The sequence below is a fragment of the Rhipicephalus sanguineus genome, chromosome 3 (genome assembly GCF_013339695.2).
Source record: "Rhipicephalus sanguineus isolate Rsan-2018 chromosome 3, BIME_Rsan_1.4, whole genome shotgun sequence".
Classification (NCBI taxonomy): Eukaryota; Metazoa; Arthropoda; class Arachnida; order Ixodida; family Ixodidae; genus Rhipicephalus; species Rhipicephalus sanguineus.
Window position 1 is genome coordinate 114,905,129 of NC_051178.1, and position 16,701 is coordinate 114,921,829.

Below are 16,701 nucleotides of genomic sequence, written 5' to 3' on the forward strand. Positions count from 1 at the left end.
GAAAAAAAAGAAACTCGGTTATCATATTGCCATCGACATTTCAAAATGGCCGCCTCCTGCGCGCTTTGGCCATTTCTGCCATTTTTTCAGTTCGTACGTATGCTGAGGAGATTGTCATCCCGTTCTGCGTTCGCATCGACGGCATGGAAGTGCCGACTCTAAATACTCGACGAGTGCACCACGATGCCGCATTTAAAAGAATAGTTATTACATGTGCAGAGAGACGGACGGAAATCGGGCCGCATCGCGGTCGTTCGAAGTTCCCGAAACGTGCGTGCGAGACTGGCGCAAACATAAGCAGAAGATTTTTTACAGCAAAGCTTCACGAAAAGGTTTCAGTGGACCAAAGCAGGGCCGGTTTCCCGAAATCGAAGAGTGTTGAAAGCGACAAGGAGTTGTCCGACAGCGACGAGGACTGATCCATTACCCGACTCGTATCGCCGCCGTAGTGGTGACAGTTTTAGCGGCAAGGCCCGCTTTTTGACTTTGTGTTTTACTTTTTTGAAAGTTTAGTTCCTTAAAACCCAAATACTTGTTCTTCGAATGTGCGAAGTTTGACTCCTACGGACTTCTTTTGTTCTTTTCTCTCACGAAAAATGGGTGCGCGTTACAATCGATGTATTACTTTTTTTTTTTTTTTGGTCGCGGAAAACGGGTGCGCGTTACAATCGAGGGCGCGGTAGAATCGAGTAAATACGGTAAATACGTTACTTGTTACGCTAACAAAAAAGGAACGCGTTACCGCGCTGCGTTACCCAACGCATTACCATTACCATTACCGAAAAAAGTAGCGGATGTTACTTCTGCCATTACTCCATAATCGGAAATTTTAATCATTGCATCTTCGCTGCAGGCACCCACAATAGGAATTTTATAAAGCCCAGAGTGCTGATTTAACTAGAATAATTTGCAGAAATGTGCTGTTCCTTGGCAATATTGTATATAGTGGCCTGAAGTAGCCTGTGCATTTCACAATTTGTTATAAACTCAAGCCTTGTTATAGCAAAGTTTCACAATTCTGTGTCTGCAGTTTTTTTATTGTGCAATTTTTTTATAACGAGGCTCGACTGTATTGAAGTCTCACCTGTACTAGTGGTACAGAAAGTGGGACCTTGTGAACCCTGGAATCGAGTGCGCCTTGTGCATGCCAACGCCCTGTGCCGTTGCAGAGGAGATGCACATCATGGCCTCCAAGGAGAAAGAGAAGGAGAAGGACTCGGCCGAGAAGATGAAGGAGGCCCTGGAGCAGCAGATCGAGAAGCACCGCGACGCCCACCAGAAGCAGCTGAGCTCGCTGCGGGACGAGATCGCCGACAAGATCGGCCACATCGACGCGCTGAAGGACGCCAACCAGAAGCTGTCGTTGGCGCAGGAGCGGCTGCAGCAGGAGTACGACCGGCTCAAGCAGGAGGAGCAGGAGAAGAGCCACAAGCTGCAGGAGCTGCAGTTCCTCAACGCACGTCGCGAGCAGGCGCGCCAAGACCTGAAGGGGCTCGAGGAAACCGTCTCGAAGGAGCTGCAAACGCTGCACAACTTGCGCAAGCTGTTCGTGCAGGACCTGCAGAGCCGGGTCAAGAAGGCCAACCAGGGCGAGGATGCCGACGACTCCGGAGGTGGAGGCTCCTTGGCCCAGAAGCAGAAGATCGCCTTCCTCGAGAACAACCTGGACCAGCTCACCAAGGTCCACAAACAGGTCAGTGCAGCTCAGCCTGTACAGTAAAACATCAGTTTTTTTTTTTTTTAGCGGAGGTTTTACTGGTTAAAATAAAATGTATGGAACCTCGTTCATACATTTTTTTTTTAAAGAAAAAAAAAATGTGGGAAAAAATGTACGATCTTGAAAAACGTACTCTCTAAATTCACTAAAACACATGCAGTTCCACTTGATAATGATATTGCAAACGTCGGTATCAACAAATGGTATGAAATGGGTACGTATCAAAGAGGTTCTACTGTATCCGCTACATTGCCTCAGTGGCTTCAGTCTGATGATGCCACTGCTACTGAATACAAGGTCACAGGTTCAATCTCACATCCTGCCCTCCTCCTTGTGGTCACATGCAGTCTCATTCTAGTTCGTAGCACATGCCCTGTGGGCAAAATGCGTACATGACGCATCAGACAGGTCATCAAAGGGTCTCCTGTCACTGTTCAGGAATTTCAAATTTCAATTACTTGTGTAATGGAGGACAACCAGCTTTGGGAGAGTGTTAATGAGATGGGCTTGTTAAATAATGAGGATGACTGAATGAAAGCGTTCGTGGATGGTTGTTAATGGTTGCATTATTCTGTATGACAGTTCAAGCGCCGTTTAAGACTTCAGTGATTAACCATAAACCTGCATTGTGTTAAGCCCACATCGTGTAAAAGATCCTGATAGAAAAGTGTGGGCCTTACACAAGTATACAAAATAATTGTTTCTGACACTGCTGCATTCGACTTTGGATAATTCACATAAACACCTATGGTTCCTAGAAGTTTACATAGATGTGGGTCACTGGTAGTTATCAAGTGGTACTCGTAGTTATCAAGTGATGCTGGTAAACTAACAGCATGCATCGTGTGAGGCATGCACTTCATTGGTTATCATTGACTTTCGTTTTCTTTTTTACACGAAAGTGTTTTATGCCAGGGTCCACCAAGATTTCAGTGACGTATGTCCGTCACGGAAATGATGTTGAAAAAATTTACACGATCAGATGGCAAAAAAAAAAAGTTCCGTCAACGGGCATCGAACCCACGATCGCTCGGTCCGCAACAACAGATGCCGGGCATGCTATCCACTGCGCCAGGGCCACAGACTCTAGAGGCCTTACAAATGCGCCTTTTATATCTACCACTCTCCCAGTCGGCGGGGTGGTGTTGCCCTCTGGGAGCGGTAAAGTAAATTCGTCATTACTGTGGCCTCCGCGATTAGCACCTCCAACGCGTTACATATCCGTCCCATTCGGCGCATTTTCAATAGAAGTTCAATTTTGTCAATGCCTTAACACACCGCGAGGTGGCGATCCTAGCCCAAGCGTCGTAAAAGCGTCGGCCTCGCTCATAGCATCATGCTAATCCAAACCAAAAAACAGCTCTGCGACGCGCGCCTGCCTCACCTGGCTGTAACACCGCGTTCCCCGCTCACGAGCTCGCCCTGAGAAAAATCGCGGCCGGGCTACCGGGGCAGCACGACGCGCTTTGAGTTTCCCTCTAGTCCGGCCATGGTGTTCAATCACATTTTAACATGCCGTGGGATGGTGACCAAATTCCGCGTCCAATATGCGACGCCCTTCTGGCTATCGCACCTCGTTCTCTGATTACTAGAGCTGTGCAAATAGCAAAATTTTGGGTGCGAAGCGAATTTGAATATTGAAGTGTAAGTGCGAATCGAATCGAGTATTTTTCGGATATTTCTCGGATATTTCTAGAATATTTTTCGAATACTTCGAAGTGAAATTGCAGGAAAAAAAAAGTTAGAGAGGGTTCCTAAGCATATTCTTATGAGAGAGCAACATGAAAGTGTTTCTTTTCGCTAGGTTGATGAAGCACTGGTGGGGTGGTGTTTCATAGTTGTCTTATCAAGAATGAGGCAATGTAGAGGCCGAATTGTATTTATGTACATGATTTGGTGCAACCAAAGTGTTGCCGACAACATTTTACACGTGATAGGCAAACATGCCATTTCCTCAGCCTCTCCTCTTCTTTCAACTTCTGTGGAAGCCCAACTGATGTGGCGGACGAGGGTGTGCTCCCTTCAAGTCTGGGGTTCCAAATCTGCCTCGTAGACGTTGACATATAAGAACATCTGAAATTTTGGATGCTAAAAAGCTTCGGCGTCTGATTTTTCGGACTTCCTGCCCAAATTTCAGGTCCAAAACAGCATTAATTGAGCCCCCAACTCTGCCACATCTTTCATCTCCATGTTGGAACCAGCGTTTTCTTGAGTTAATACATTTGCGACCGTAACGGAGCTTAAAAGGCAGCTTTGCCGCAATACGGGGATGTGATGAGGTGAAGCATATTGAAAATCTAGGGACCACTTTCAATCGGACGTTGACTGTCTTTTGGCCAAGTTCAACCGTAACGGGGCTTGAAAGGCTGCTTTGCCGCATTACGGGGGTGTGGTGAGGTGAAGCATATTGAAAATCTAGGGACTACTTTCAATCGGACGTTGACTGTGTTTTGGCTAAGTTCGACCGTAACGGGGCTTAAAAGGCAGCTTTGCCGCAATACAGAATGTAATGAGGTGAAGCATATTGAAAATCTGAAGGGGTCACTTTCAATCTGACATTGACTGTATTCGTTTTTGGGAAGTTCGAATAGTTCGAATTGTAAAATTCCAGTGTGAATCGAATCGAATAGCAAACACTATTCAAAAAATATTCGAAATTTCGAATATTCGCACACCCCTACTGATTACGCTTTCACCGTTAACTACTACAGCTACCACAAGGGTTTGTTTAATCATTTAACATGGGCATTAGTCGTCGGGATGGAGATGTACCATTAATCATCAAAGTGGGTGCATCCACGTTAAACGGTGCTATAGCTGCCAGACATCAGTGCACATTGTACAAACTCTTTTATATCAATGTACAGTAAACGTTCGGTTACCTCTGTAAGGGCACGCTTTACTTTCGTGTTATTCCAATTCCTATGACAGAGGGATCAATCATCTTTTTTTTTTTTTTTTTCACTGAAGCAGACTGTGTTCTTTTTTATTCACCTAAACTTTTTTGCCATTGTGTTCATTTCCCTTCTTATTCCTGCCTGTTGCAGTTGGTGCGTGACAACGCCGACTTGCGCTGTGAACTGCCTAAGCTGGAGAAGCGCTTGCGAGCAACCATGGAGCGAGTCAAGGCTCTGGAGAGTGCTCTGAAGGAAGCGAAGGAAAGTGCCATGCGCGACAGAAAGCGGTGAGTAGTGCCCTGCCACTGTTGTCTCTCTCGTGCACTGCACCACTTCCCTGAAGACCCCTCTCCTCACAACGCCATGTGTGATGGAAGTTGAGAACGACTGATGCTGCCTAGTGGCTGTGTTGTTGATTTGACTGATGCAGCTTCGGTACCCACTTGTGTACTGAATAAACCATGCCTGCCAATGGTCCTTCGGAATATGCAGAAAGAATTTATTGCAGTGTTATGTCTTTGCTTTATGCAGTGCACTTTTGTACATTCAGTGCAATAAAAAAGATGCATGCGCGCAAGCACCATCTTGAAAAGGGGGTATCAAGTGCACATGGACATAATGGAACCTTCGAATAATATTGGATCGTTGCTGCATATGGATTCAGTTATGTTTAGAAATGTCAATTATCTTGCCGAAATAGACAGTGATAATGATGACAGGCTTACATGTGCATGCAACATTGTTAATTAAGGAAAACTGGAATTGCAAGAAAATTTTAAATGTAGCTAAAGGCGATGGAAAGACAAAAGATGCTTACTTTGATTGCTATGAAAAAAGTGTTTATGAATTATGTGGATGCCAGCAGGAAGCAAGCAAAGCAGGAAAACATCTCGCTGAATTAAAAATATGAAGAAGTCAGCAGCTTCGTCGTGTCTCCTGGTATCAGATGGCTAGCGTAGGATACATTGTGCAGTTTGGCATTCAGTCTGTTACTGACCCTATATACAGCTGACTGACCATTGGTAGTGACGAGCTGTTATCATTAATGAACACACTTAGTACTGCAGGAGGCACCATTCCACCTCTCCCTTCATGAATGTTTTGTATTATTGAGGACTTTTTATCCAAACTGTCATTTAGAAGCTGGAAATATTGCTCAATGGAAACCCATGTGTGGTAAACACCCTGGGCAGACATTTAACAATGTTTAGGCTAAGCTGAGGTGTTCACTGCATGCAGCTGCTGGTCAGCTCTTTCAGGCGTCCAGTATACAAAATGGAAAACTCTAAAAAAAAAACAATATGAAAACACTATGGAAAACAATATGAAAATGTGGGCTATGGGCACAATTTTTTTTCCATGTTGCAGTGCGAACAAGTGTTAATAAATTTTACTTCCTACTGTCGTTACCATAGGTGAGGCATGCAATAGAGATATGTAATGTGGTCAGTTTTGAAATTGTTACTTGTTTTTCAGGGATAGGGAAGCAGGGGATACGTGTAAAGTTTTGCCCTGGCTTGGCTTTGTTCTGTAGTGTGAAAACGGTTCTTGCTTGCCCTTCTGCCACCCTATGTTCATGGCTACATTGCACATGTATGCAATATTTCAGCTACCAGTATGAGGTGGATCGCATCAAGGAGGCTGTCAGGCAGAAGAACCTGGCCAGGAGGACGCACATGGCACAAATAGGTAGGTGCCAAGCGTAGATGTTTACTGAACATATCACTTGCACTTTGGAGTTCTATTGATGGTGCAGTGAATTACGTGTGTGGGGGGGGTGGGGGGGGGGGGGGTGAATAGATTGTTTACAATATACCGTGCATCTGCTTGACTGTCACAATCTAAAGACAAAGGGATGCTAAAAAGCCACTAGGCTGCATACAGTTACAGGCCCAGCATGCCAATGAACAACATGCCTTGCAAAAGTGCTGGAGCTGGCAGCAGTGTAGGTCTACATAATGTAATCTGCCAAACATCCACAGTGTGTGGCGATATCATGAATATGTGAACATTATGACGTCTGTTCATTAAGGGTCCTGCGTATGTTTCAGTGGCAAATATTGTTTCATAAGATATATCCACGAGCCCCCGTGCATTTTGGCTACTTTATGGATGGTGATGTACGCAGATATGCTGGTATGGTGAGCCAATCACTTTACTCCGTGAAATATATCCCAGTAAAAACACAAAACATTGGGATTTCACATTGCACCAACTGGGGCCAAGGGTCCCAGTTGGCATCTCGTATGACCAAGAGAAGAAGAAAAAAAGCATAAATGTGTATAACACAGATGTACATCAAATTCAATTCGAAAAGCTTACTCGCACATGAACACATACGGCAATTCACTAACATGCCCACCCTCTGCCATTTTGCTAGGAGAACATCGTAAAGGGCTATAGTGTGAGCAAAATTGGAGGAACCAAGAGGTGCCTCTTGTTCAAGACGAATTGTTAAGTTTTATGGCAGGTTTTTAAATCCACAAAAGCTAAGTGCTTCTCTCCACACCTTTAACCTGAGGACCTACATTATAATTATGCCATTGTTATGTAATCTATATTGTTTTACCAATTACTTGTGTTGTAGCCAGGTGGGCTTAATGGCTCATTTGGGCCACATCAAAACAAGTAAATACTGAAAAGTTGACCCGCAAAAATATACAAATGGCACGAGTTTTATCTGTTGTAATACCAATAGGATCAATTTGGTACTATTGAGAAGAAAATAGAATGTTTTTTGGTAACTGTGATCATATTTAGTGCCGCTCCTTCCTGGAATTCTTTGTTTTATTGTTATTGTTGGTGGTACTATACTGGGGGACAACTTTCTGTGGCAATGAAGGGAAAGCTTCTGTGCTCCGTGTGGCACAGACTAGAATTGAAGGCCACTACTGATAGCCCAGTCTCCCTTCTCCCGTACATTTGGCTCATAGAACAGGATCGATTGCAGATGACATTGGCCTGTTTTTTTCTTTTTCTATTGGTTGCCTCATATCTGTTTTGTGTGTGTGTGTGCAGCCAAGCCAATCCGAGCCGGCCAGCCCCATGCCCCTGTGGGTGCTGCAATCCGAGGTGGCGGCATGGTCTACCAGCCACCAAATGCAGCCGTGGAAAAGGCTTAGGTACGTCGTGTGTCCACAACGTGTATCGTGAGCCTGCCATAAAAAAACTGCTCCGCTGACAGGATTCACTTTTCACCATTGCTTCTTCTGTCAATTCTAAAAAGACAGGGCGTGCAAACATGGACACAAGAAAGAAGTCGGGACACCACAAACGCTGGTATTTGTGGTGCCCTGATTTCTTTCTCGTGTCCATGTTTGCATGCCCTGTCTTTTTAGAGTGAATACTACTTACCAACTAGCTCAGCTCTCTGTTATTCTGTGCTTCTTCTGACTTGGTGTCATGGAATGGTAAAGGCGGTGTCACATTGTACCGACCCAGTTTGCCGATTGTCCAGATTTCACGCATTTTCATTTACATGAGTACATACATGCAACGTGACAAGATCAATCCTGCTGAAAGGTTTAAAAACATAAACAAATTTTCAAGGCTTTCTCTGTCCTTCACTCAACGTTACTTATTCTTAGCATATTCTGAGTGTGGACGGGATAATGTAATGTCATTATGTCCCAGTGCTATCTCTTTTCCCACTTTTTAAGTGGTCTGAGAAACACTCCAGCCACATTATCCCTGGGAATGACAAACTGTAGACATAGTAGACATAGCCATTAATAATGCATGAGGGAATATGATCGAGCGAAAAACAACCCTTGCAATATACCAACCCTCCTATTTGGCTGAAGCTTGAAGAGCCAACTTGTGAGAAATCAAACTTGTATAAATTTGTAAATCTGTTTTAATTTAAGTAGCTTTCAAAATTTAAGTTAAAGGTGACACGAGGTCGCAGAGTTCAATTACCAGCTACACTTCAATGAGGCAGAATGCAAGAATGATTGTGTGTAGGGGCGTGCGAATAGTGAAATTTCATCTCGAATCAAATAGTGCGAAATAGTGGTCAGAAATATTGAATATTGAGTCAAATATCGAATACAAAAGATTTTATTCAAAATTGAAGAAAGAACAAAGATGAAATCTGCTTATGTCCTTGAGCACATAAGATGGTGAGAGACTGCTACCGAAAGACTACAAATTGTCATGTGGAAACACAAGCTGTGCCACAATACCTGGCTTCAGGCTCTCTCGCCGTGATGTTACGGTGTTTCCTGCCGTTGAAAACGTGTGCTCACTGGGCACCTCAGTAGCAGGGATAGGAAGGTATCGCAAAGCAATTTTTGCGATGCCTGGATAAAGTTCAATTCCATGCTCTTTTCAGTATTTCAAAGGACCATCCTATATTGGGATCACGGGCTCATTGAGGTATTTTCGAACCTCATGACCAAAAGGTCCGAGGTCAGTGTGCTGGTTATTTTTCGATGCTAGCAGTTTGGCAGTCTCCCAGACTGTTCCCTGGCCTTGTTGGCTGGAGCCATGACGTGCGGGAATGACAATCTTTAAAATAAACATGCACTTGATTTTGAACCAGGATATCGGTGAACGCTTAAACGAAAGGCCTACTGTAGCGACGTTAGTGTTAGTTTTAGCCACCTCACCCTCACCAAGTAGCACCATTGGCCTTTGTCGTGTTTTAGATACAGTGAACTCTCACTTGTACAAACGGCGGTTTTCCTATGCAAACGAATTTCTGAATAGTGAATATTTCAGTTGAACAAACTTGATCCGCGAACCCAGACTCATTTTTTAAATCAACGAAGTTTTGCGCTGTGCAGCACAGCTGCTGGATGTTGACAGCAGTGCTCTATTGGAAGACTATTTGTAGTGTGACGGAGAGCTTGTTACCTGTGCAGGACTATTATATTTGGATATTGTTTCTAGTGTTCGTCCGGAACCGGAAGAAGAAGCATGCGACGAGGAAGTTGTAATGGCTGAGGCAGCTTCAGATCCTGTATCTCTAGCCGAGGCTGTAGCATACATATTAGGAGGTTGCGAGACTTCGGTCCACAGCAACAAGCTGTGCCAGAGGCATTGCACAGAAACTTAGACTCTTTGGACAGCTTTGTCTCTTCTTGCGCTTTAAGGGCGCCAGTCCAAATGAAAATGACAGAATTATTTTAAAAATAAATTACATTTCACACTTTTGACTAGATGTCTGCTGTGCGTAATGCTGTTCCATGTTCTAGTGAATACACAGTTTAGTGAACTTTTAGTTAAATGAACTATTTCCTTGGGTCCCTTGAAGTTCACGAAAGTGAGAGTTCACTGTATTCGTATAAGAAGACATGTTTAAACTGCACATTTATTCAACGCGATTATTCACGTTTACTCAATGAACCAACTAGCCCAACAACATGCCTTACTTTAGACGTTCGTCCTCTCGAGTTATTCGATTAGGTATTATTCGATTTGAATTTGAAATTCGAATATTCGCACACCCCTAGTAATATGCCTTGGATACACAGCTGAGAACCCCAGGTGGTCGAAATGAATCTTCTGCCTTGAACAACAGTGTCCATCAAAAGCTACTATGTTCCTGGACATGAAACGGCGCAGTTTAGTTCTCAGAAAGGTGTTGTTCATCTCTCTGTGGTTTACTAGGCAGCGTTGTTTTTAGCAATGACAAAGCACCTCCCTGTTTGCTGCTTTATCACCTTCATACTCACGCGTTTAGTGGCGCTAAGTCGTTACTTTTGATCTCTCTGTTGCAGATCACGAATACACGAAAACACACAGCCGCAAAGTGCACGCAACTGCAGCTGCCAGCACTCGCGAGAGGCCGAGGAGAGAAGGAAGGCAAGAGGAGGAAGGAAGCAGTGAAGACCAACACTGGGCCTTGCTTGTTTGTTGTCTCATGCCACGGGGCATCGCGTTCCTTCAGGGTTTACCCAAACTTCCTCCCTCCATTGTTCTCTCTCTGACATTCTTTTTTTGTTAAATCTTTTTACGCCCCACCTTGCCCTTAGGTTTTGATCCTTCGAGACCTCTGTTGTGCGTACAGTGTCTTTCCAAGCAGCAGCAGACAGCAGTTTGTAGTGCAGCCAATGGCGTGCAGCTTCTTTCCAAAGATGGCAGCAGTGAAAACGATAAGCGCTTTATAGGATCAAACTGCTTTCTGATCTGCACTTCCCTTTCTCCCTCTCTCTCTTTGTCAAACGCTCACTCTCATCTTCCTGTGAAACTGGTGACAACTTTTATGACCATGCACCAAAAACTTTGCTCAGTGCATATGTCTAGTTCCGACTTCTTTTGGCTACCTTTCTAATTTTTTTTTCTTTTCCGTAACGTGGTAAGGGACTGTTGTAATTTGTTTTAAAGCATTCTGTTGACGGTTCACGCACTTGCAGCTTCCAAATGGATTTTCTTGTAGCTTTAATTTTTGCCCTAGTTCATTCTCTTCTCATACAACGCATGCTCAGCAAATAAAAAAAGCCAAAAAAAAAGTTGGGTTGGGCTGGGTTGGAAGACAGTGGTTTGTTTTTATGAAAAGGGGTACTTGCATGACTCGGCAAAGGCCTCGTAAGTTCATTGTGCATCACAGTGTCTCGTTTCTTTTTCTTCTCTCATTGCGTCTTTTACTGTTCTTTTATATGGTGATCAGTTGCGTACTGAGTGACTGGGTAGCAGTGATCACATGCCTCTCAGCCTGCTGAATGGTTGTAATGTACTTCCGTACGTGAAAAGAAGTCTTCGATCTTTGGTTGGATGTTAACTCATTGCTTGTACAGGGCGTGCTCCACAGCTTGTTGCATGCCAGTGGCCTCTGGCTGCATAGGCAGGTGCTAAATGAAATTGACACGGGTGTGTGTTTCACTGATGGGATTGAACACGTATTGTCTGAAGAAGCAGCACTGTTTTTCTTTATCTTCGTTTATTGGGTGTCCTTTCTCTTGCACAGAGGTGTGCCAGCTAACGAGGAGTAGGTTGGATCTAGAGAATGGTTACCTCTCGGTTTGTCACGCATGATGGGCACCTCGGTTTGATGGTGTTTAAAAGACATCAAAGTGACTATGAAACCGCACCTATGTGGCATCTGGTCTGCTGCAAAGACTCTTTTTCACGTTTAATTTTTGTCTTGTCATAGCTGTGCCCTCGCACTCGCCGCACACGTACGCCGTCCTGTACCAAGAGTCAAAATATAGGATCCATCTTCTTGCCTTCCACGACTTTTCTAAGCTAATCCTTTTAGTACCAGACTACTTTCCTCCCTCCAGCATTTTGTTCCTGGGTTTTGATGTTATTTTATCGAGGGGAGCGCCCACTGTTGTGGTACAGAGGCAATCATCTGCGCCCTGCAGATGCTACCGAACAAGTGTGACGTCAACCTCGTTGAAGAGATCAAACCTGCTCCTTGTGAAGCAGAATCTCTTTCTCTTTTTTTTTTCCTCCCACCCTCTCTCTCTTCAACACAACCCCTGCTCTCAAAGCTCGTCTTTTTTTGCAGCTGCTTGTACATATGTTACCAAAGGAATGCTCACACCAGATGTCACATAAGCACTCTGCCTTTGTTTGTTGCTGGGTTCGTGGCCACGACCTTCTAATGTCTATCACGACCTTCTAATGTACTTGTCAAGCATCCCGACTGTGTTTCCCAATTTGACAGTTGTGGATAGATGCTAGTTCCCACCTTACAAGTGTTTGCAAACCTCTCGCCAGACGTCGGTCCATGCTATTGTGTCTGTTCTTAGTTTTTTTTTCTTGGCCTGCATTGTTCCTTCCGAGGTGTGTTTGTTGGGCACCCTCCCAGACCGGCCTTCCCACGGTCCTTCCCCCGAAACGGAACGATGGCAAGAAGGGAAACGGGAGAGTCGCGCGTATATATTTTTGAAGCAGTGCTGCAGGTGACGTCCTTGAGGTTTGTTGTGCCTTTTTCACGACCAACACAAGCAGCGCACAACAGACACGTGCACTCGATACAAGTGGACATACACGACAGCCACACACAGACACAGACCAACACAAAACTCGGACATGAAAACAGATCTGGGGTGTGAATGCAGTTGCGAGAGAGAGCATTGGTGTGATAAATGTTCTGGAAGTCCCCTATCGTTTTTTTTTTTTCTCAAGAGTAACTTTTTTTTTCTTTGCGTGTGTCTGGACCAAAAAAATTGGTAGTATGTTTTTTTTTTTTTTTGCCTAATTATTTACCCAACGCCAATAGAGTACGTTCTACAGCCCTGTATTGTTATTGTTTTTCAGTTTGGTAAGGGGTGTCATTCGCTTCTTTTGTATATCACCTGCTTTACGGCTGCTGTGAGCTTGGCAAGGCAGGATGGGGGTACAATAGACTTTCAAACAGCTGCCCATAGCAGCTTGCAATAGTGATGACCTCTACTGATATTATTTTCCTCCTCTTCCTATTTTGTAGCCCTTAACAATTATTTATATATAAAGTGTGTTTTGAGGCTATTGTTATAGAGTTAAATAGCTGTACTATTTTTATTGTTTCAGTGGAATGCACTTATGGCTTTAAATGAAAAACGAAGATAGTGTATTCACAATCGATACAGGCCTGGGTTCTCTGCTGCAAGGGGAACTGTATAGCCTTGAAAATGTATTTTTTTCCGTTTGTTTCTCGGGCATACGTCCTCTGGGCTCGTTGTTGCCTTTTTTTTTTTTTTTTCTCCTTCTCAACTTGCGTGATTTTAGGTTAACTTCATTGCCCGCAAGAATTAAGCACTCTGTTTGGTGCATGTAATAGGTGGTATATTGCCTCCTCTGGAAACCACAGTGTAGGCTCATTGTCAGCATTTTGCGCAGCATCATGGTGGGCTAGTGCAATTAGTGCATGCAAAACACACACACACACACACTGGGGCTTTTGTGGGGCGGTTTGCTTGTAATGTTTCTTGCAGGCGGGATTGCATCCGCACCTAAACCACCTTTTATCTCCTTTTTATTTCGTTTTTGCAATGTGTCCATGGGAAGTCAAGCATTAAAGTAATTTATGAAAAAAAAATAAAAGATGTACTGTACTGTATGTGGCTTAATAAAAGTTTTGTTTTCTGGTGGTAATCTGGTGAACGTGTTTGTGCTTGTGTTGCGTTTTTCTTCAGGTTTGTCTGGAGAATAGGTACGACTTGGAAGATGAGTAGGCTACTGGGAGAATTTTTCGGGCTCTGTATAAAAAGGCTACACAGTTACACGTGACTCAAAGTGCAACATTTTGCGAGTGCAAGGAATGCTCTTCATCCTCGTATTGAGTCTTCAATAAAGTGCAAGAGAGCAAATATGGAAAGATTAATATTCAAGTAGTTGCAATTATGAGGACACTTAAATGAACATTCACTGCTGTCGCGATCTCCCACATAAATTTGGAAGTGCTGTAAGAGCCTATTGCACCACGCGAGGTAAAGAAACGTGCGAGTGATTGCCGAGAAGGACGGTGGCTTTATGTGCGCTGTCTCAGTGCCATGGAGCAAGAATATATAGAAGGTGAAACTTTTGTCAGCACGGGTGACCAGATAACATCACAAAATTTGTACGAGATGACAGAGGTGTATAGAATGGCAGCACCGTGCAGCAGCCGTCACCAGAACCAAAATGCAGGCGGCCGAATCCCACCGCAACGCACAGTCGAATAGGAGCAACACATGCAACTGGTTCCTTCGGCAATTGAAACGGTGGCAGTTTCTTTGTCGGCTGCCAGTTGCTGCTGGCACGATAGTTGCTACACGAGAATGTGACTTGCAAATGACAGGCTTTCAACTTCTAAATGTTTCTTGTTCCACGTACTAGACAACGGTGTAGCCAAGGGATTCCACACTGGGCATGTGCCCCTCCTGAAATATATTTCTGCCGTGGGATACAGAGCTCAAAAGGACACTTGCCTGCGCGGCCCCCGCTTCAGATCAAGGACGTGCACCCACTGAAATTTCTGCCTACGCCACTGACCAGACACATATGTATATGTCAGCCACACTTGTTGGAACTTCCATGATCAATCTGTCAAGTCACATGAATGCTCAGCAAGACTAGTTGTGAACATCATCGAACATTGCATAGGACTTGGGTTCTTTATTCAATGGAAAGCGCGCACCACTGCAACTGTGCTGAGAAACAGTATAGAAAGAGGGTGGGAAAAGGCAGGGCCTGTCGCATCAACATAAAAGTGCTCCCTCACCTCCAGCTGTTGAGGGTTCGCTGCAGTTGCAAACGTCAGATTAGGCAGAGGGAGAGAGCACTCGCTCAGTGAAGGTTTCCATCAGGACGCACTATGACAGAGCTAATTTTTTTTCTGACATGTCCAATAGTTAGGGCTCAGTGTTTTCGGATAAATCAGAAAAAATCCGCTAAGCGCTCGCCGGTAAAACTTTTGACAGTTCGGATTTATCTGATAAACTCCGATTTTTAAGGTCATTTTCAATGTTCAAAGGGCATTTTCAAAGCTGAGGATCGTCAATCAAAAGGAGCGCACCTCCATCAACTGCAGCAACCTCGTAAAATATGCTTGCGTCTATTACAACAAGCTTCAAGGTTGTCTTATGAACAAACGTGGGTGTTATGTATTCAAGTATTTGTGCTTGTATGTGTATGTGTGTGCGTTCAAACCTACCAGACATCTAAGTGTGTTGGCATGTTTTCGTGTTCAGACATAATTTCACCCAAAATTGCAGAGTATTCAGAATAATAATAATAGGTCCTTTATTTTTCATCAAGATGATGAGAGAGGCTGGGAGAAAACGCAATGCAGCAGCTTGTCTAGCTCCTGCCTGCCCCCCCCCCCCCCCAAAAAAAAAAAAAGTTGACTTTGGTGAGCTTACAGCAGTGCACATCAACAGCCTTGTTAACAGGGTAAATGAACAGGAAGTGTGACAAAATGAAAGGATAAAGAAACAGGATTATCAGCAACAATGCAATGCATTTTCATTGGAAATAAAATTCATAGGAACACATTGCAACAACCTATGATGCAAAATCAAACACCGAATTTCAGAGAATTGGAGATTTACGTGAAATAAACTCCAATAAACGCCAAGTTTCCTCCCAAAAAAACTCTGAAGAACACCTTCCAAATTTCAAGAAAAATACACTCCGAAAACACGGAGCCCTACCAATAATGAACCGATTTGAAAAGTTTGCTTGGAAAAGTACTCATCTTGCAACTTCTATAGTAATCAGCAAGAATTTTCAATGGGGCCTATTGAGGAGTGAGGTAGATCAAAATGCAGAAGCGTAACTAACATGACCTGCACAAGAAAAACTGAATTCTCCAAGCGCATCATGGAATTTTGCTTGCCTTTCAGGAGCGTTGATAACCATGTACAGGAAACCTGCGGCAATACTGTACACCAAGTGACTCCATGTGTTAGAAAAATGAGATTACCTCGAATAAAACAAATCACGTGCTACTATGCTCATGCGTCGGTGCATATAGTTAATGTAGTGTGGTTTGTAATCCAAATTTTGTGTAGAATATAATTAAGGCACACTGATGGAGTACATCGATTCATGTCCGTAAAAAAATTGATTTGCAAGATGTATGCTGAAAAATTTCGATGGTTTTCTGAAATGAAAGGTATATGAACCAGTTCAAATCAATTTCTACCGTCGACGCTAGGGTTGTGCGAATAGTAAATTTTAGGTTTGGGCGAATAATTTTGAATCGAATTAACGAATAGTATATACTGTATATTATAAAGAAAAAAGAGCATATTTGTCATGACTTAACTAACCTGCACAATAATTTTTTTTAATTGCAACAAGGCATGTCCAAATGTCATTCTTTTTGTTTCAAAGGAAGTAGAAGCAACTTTAAATATTAATAGGATTCGACTTTGGGCAGAATGCAATTGATAACCTGCAAAATATGTTACGTTTTAAAATTTACTGTACTTGGAGCATATAAGCCGGTGTAACAAGCTTTTAAACTTAAAAAATGATGAATCGATGTGAGGGTATGTTCATTTAACCTTGAAGTGGGGCTTCGCGGCAGTGCGAATTTCTCCTGAATAGGTGTGTTCACGGCATAGCACCCCTCTACTGCAGTGAAACCACCTTTACAGAGAAGTTACATGCGGACTAATATACACCTATTCGTTCATTTCGAATACTTCGAAATTTTGGATAATTTAA

At 43.6% G+C, this 16,701-nt stretch overlaps 1 protein-coding gene across 1 annotated transcript in view; it reads left to right on the plus strand.

Annotated features, from left to right (window-relative positions):
- Nucleotides 1–13,639, plus strand: part of LOC119386981 (kinesin heavy chain) — a 109,336-nt gene extending 95,697 nt beyond the window's left edge. Inside the window, exons 16-20 of the mRNA XM_037654274.2 lie at nucleotides 1,170–1,693; nucleotides 4,765–4,901; nucleotides 6,224–6,303; nucleotides 7,633–7,736; nucleotides 10,338–13,639. Of these exons, the coding sequence (XP_037510202.1) occupies nucleotides 1,170–1,693; nucleotides 4,765–4,901; nucleotides 6,224–6,303; nucleotides 7,633–7,736 (845 nt within the window). The 3' untranslated portion in view covers nucleotides 10,338–13,639. The remainder of the gene's footprint in view (nucleotides 1–1,169; nucleotides 1,694–4,764; nucleotides 4,902–6,223; nucleotides 6,304–7,632; nucleotides 7,737–10,337) is intronic.
- Nucleotides 13,640–16,701: the final 3,062 nt, after the last annotated feature.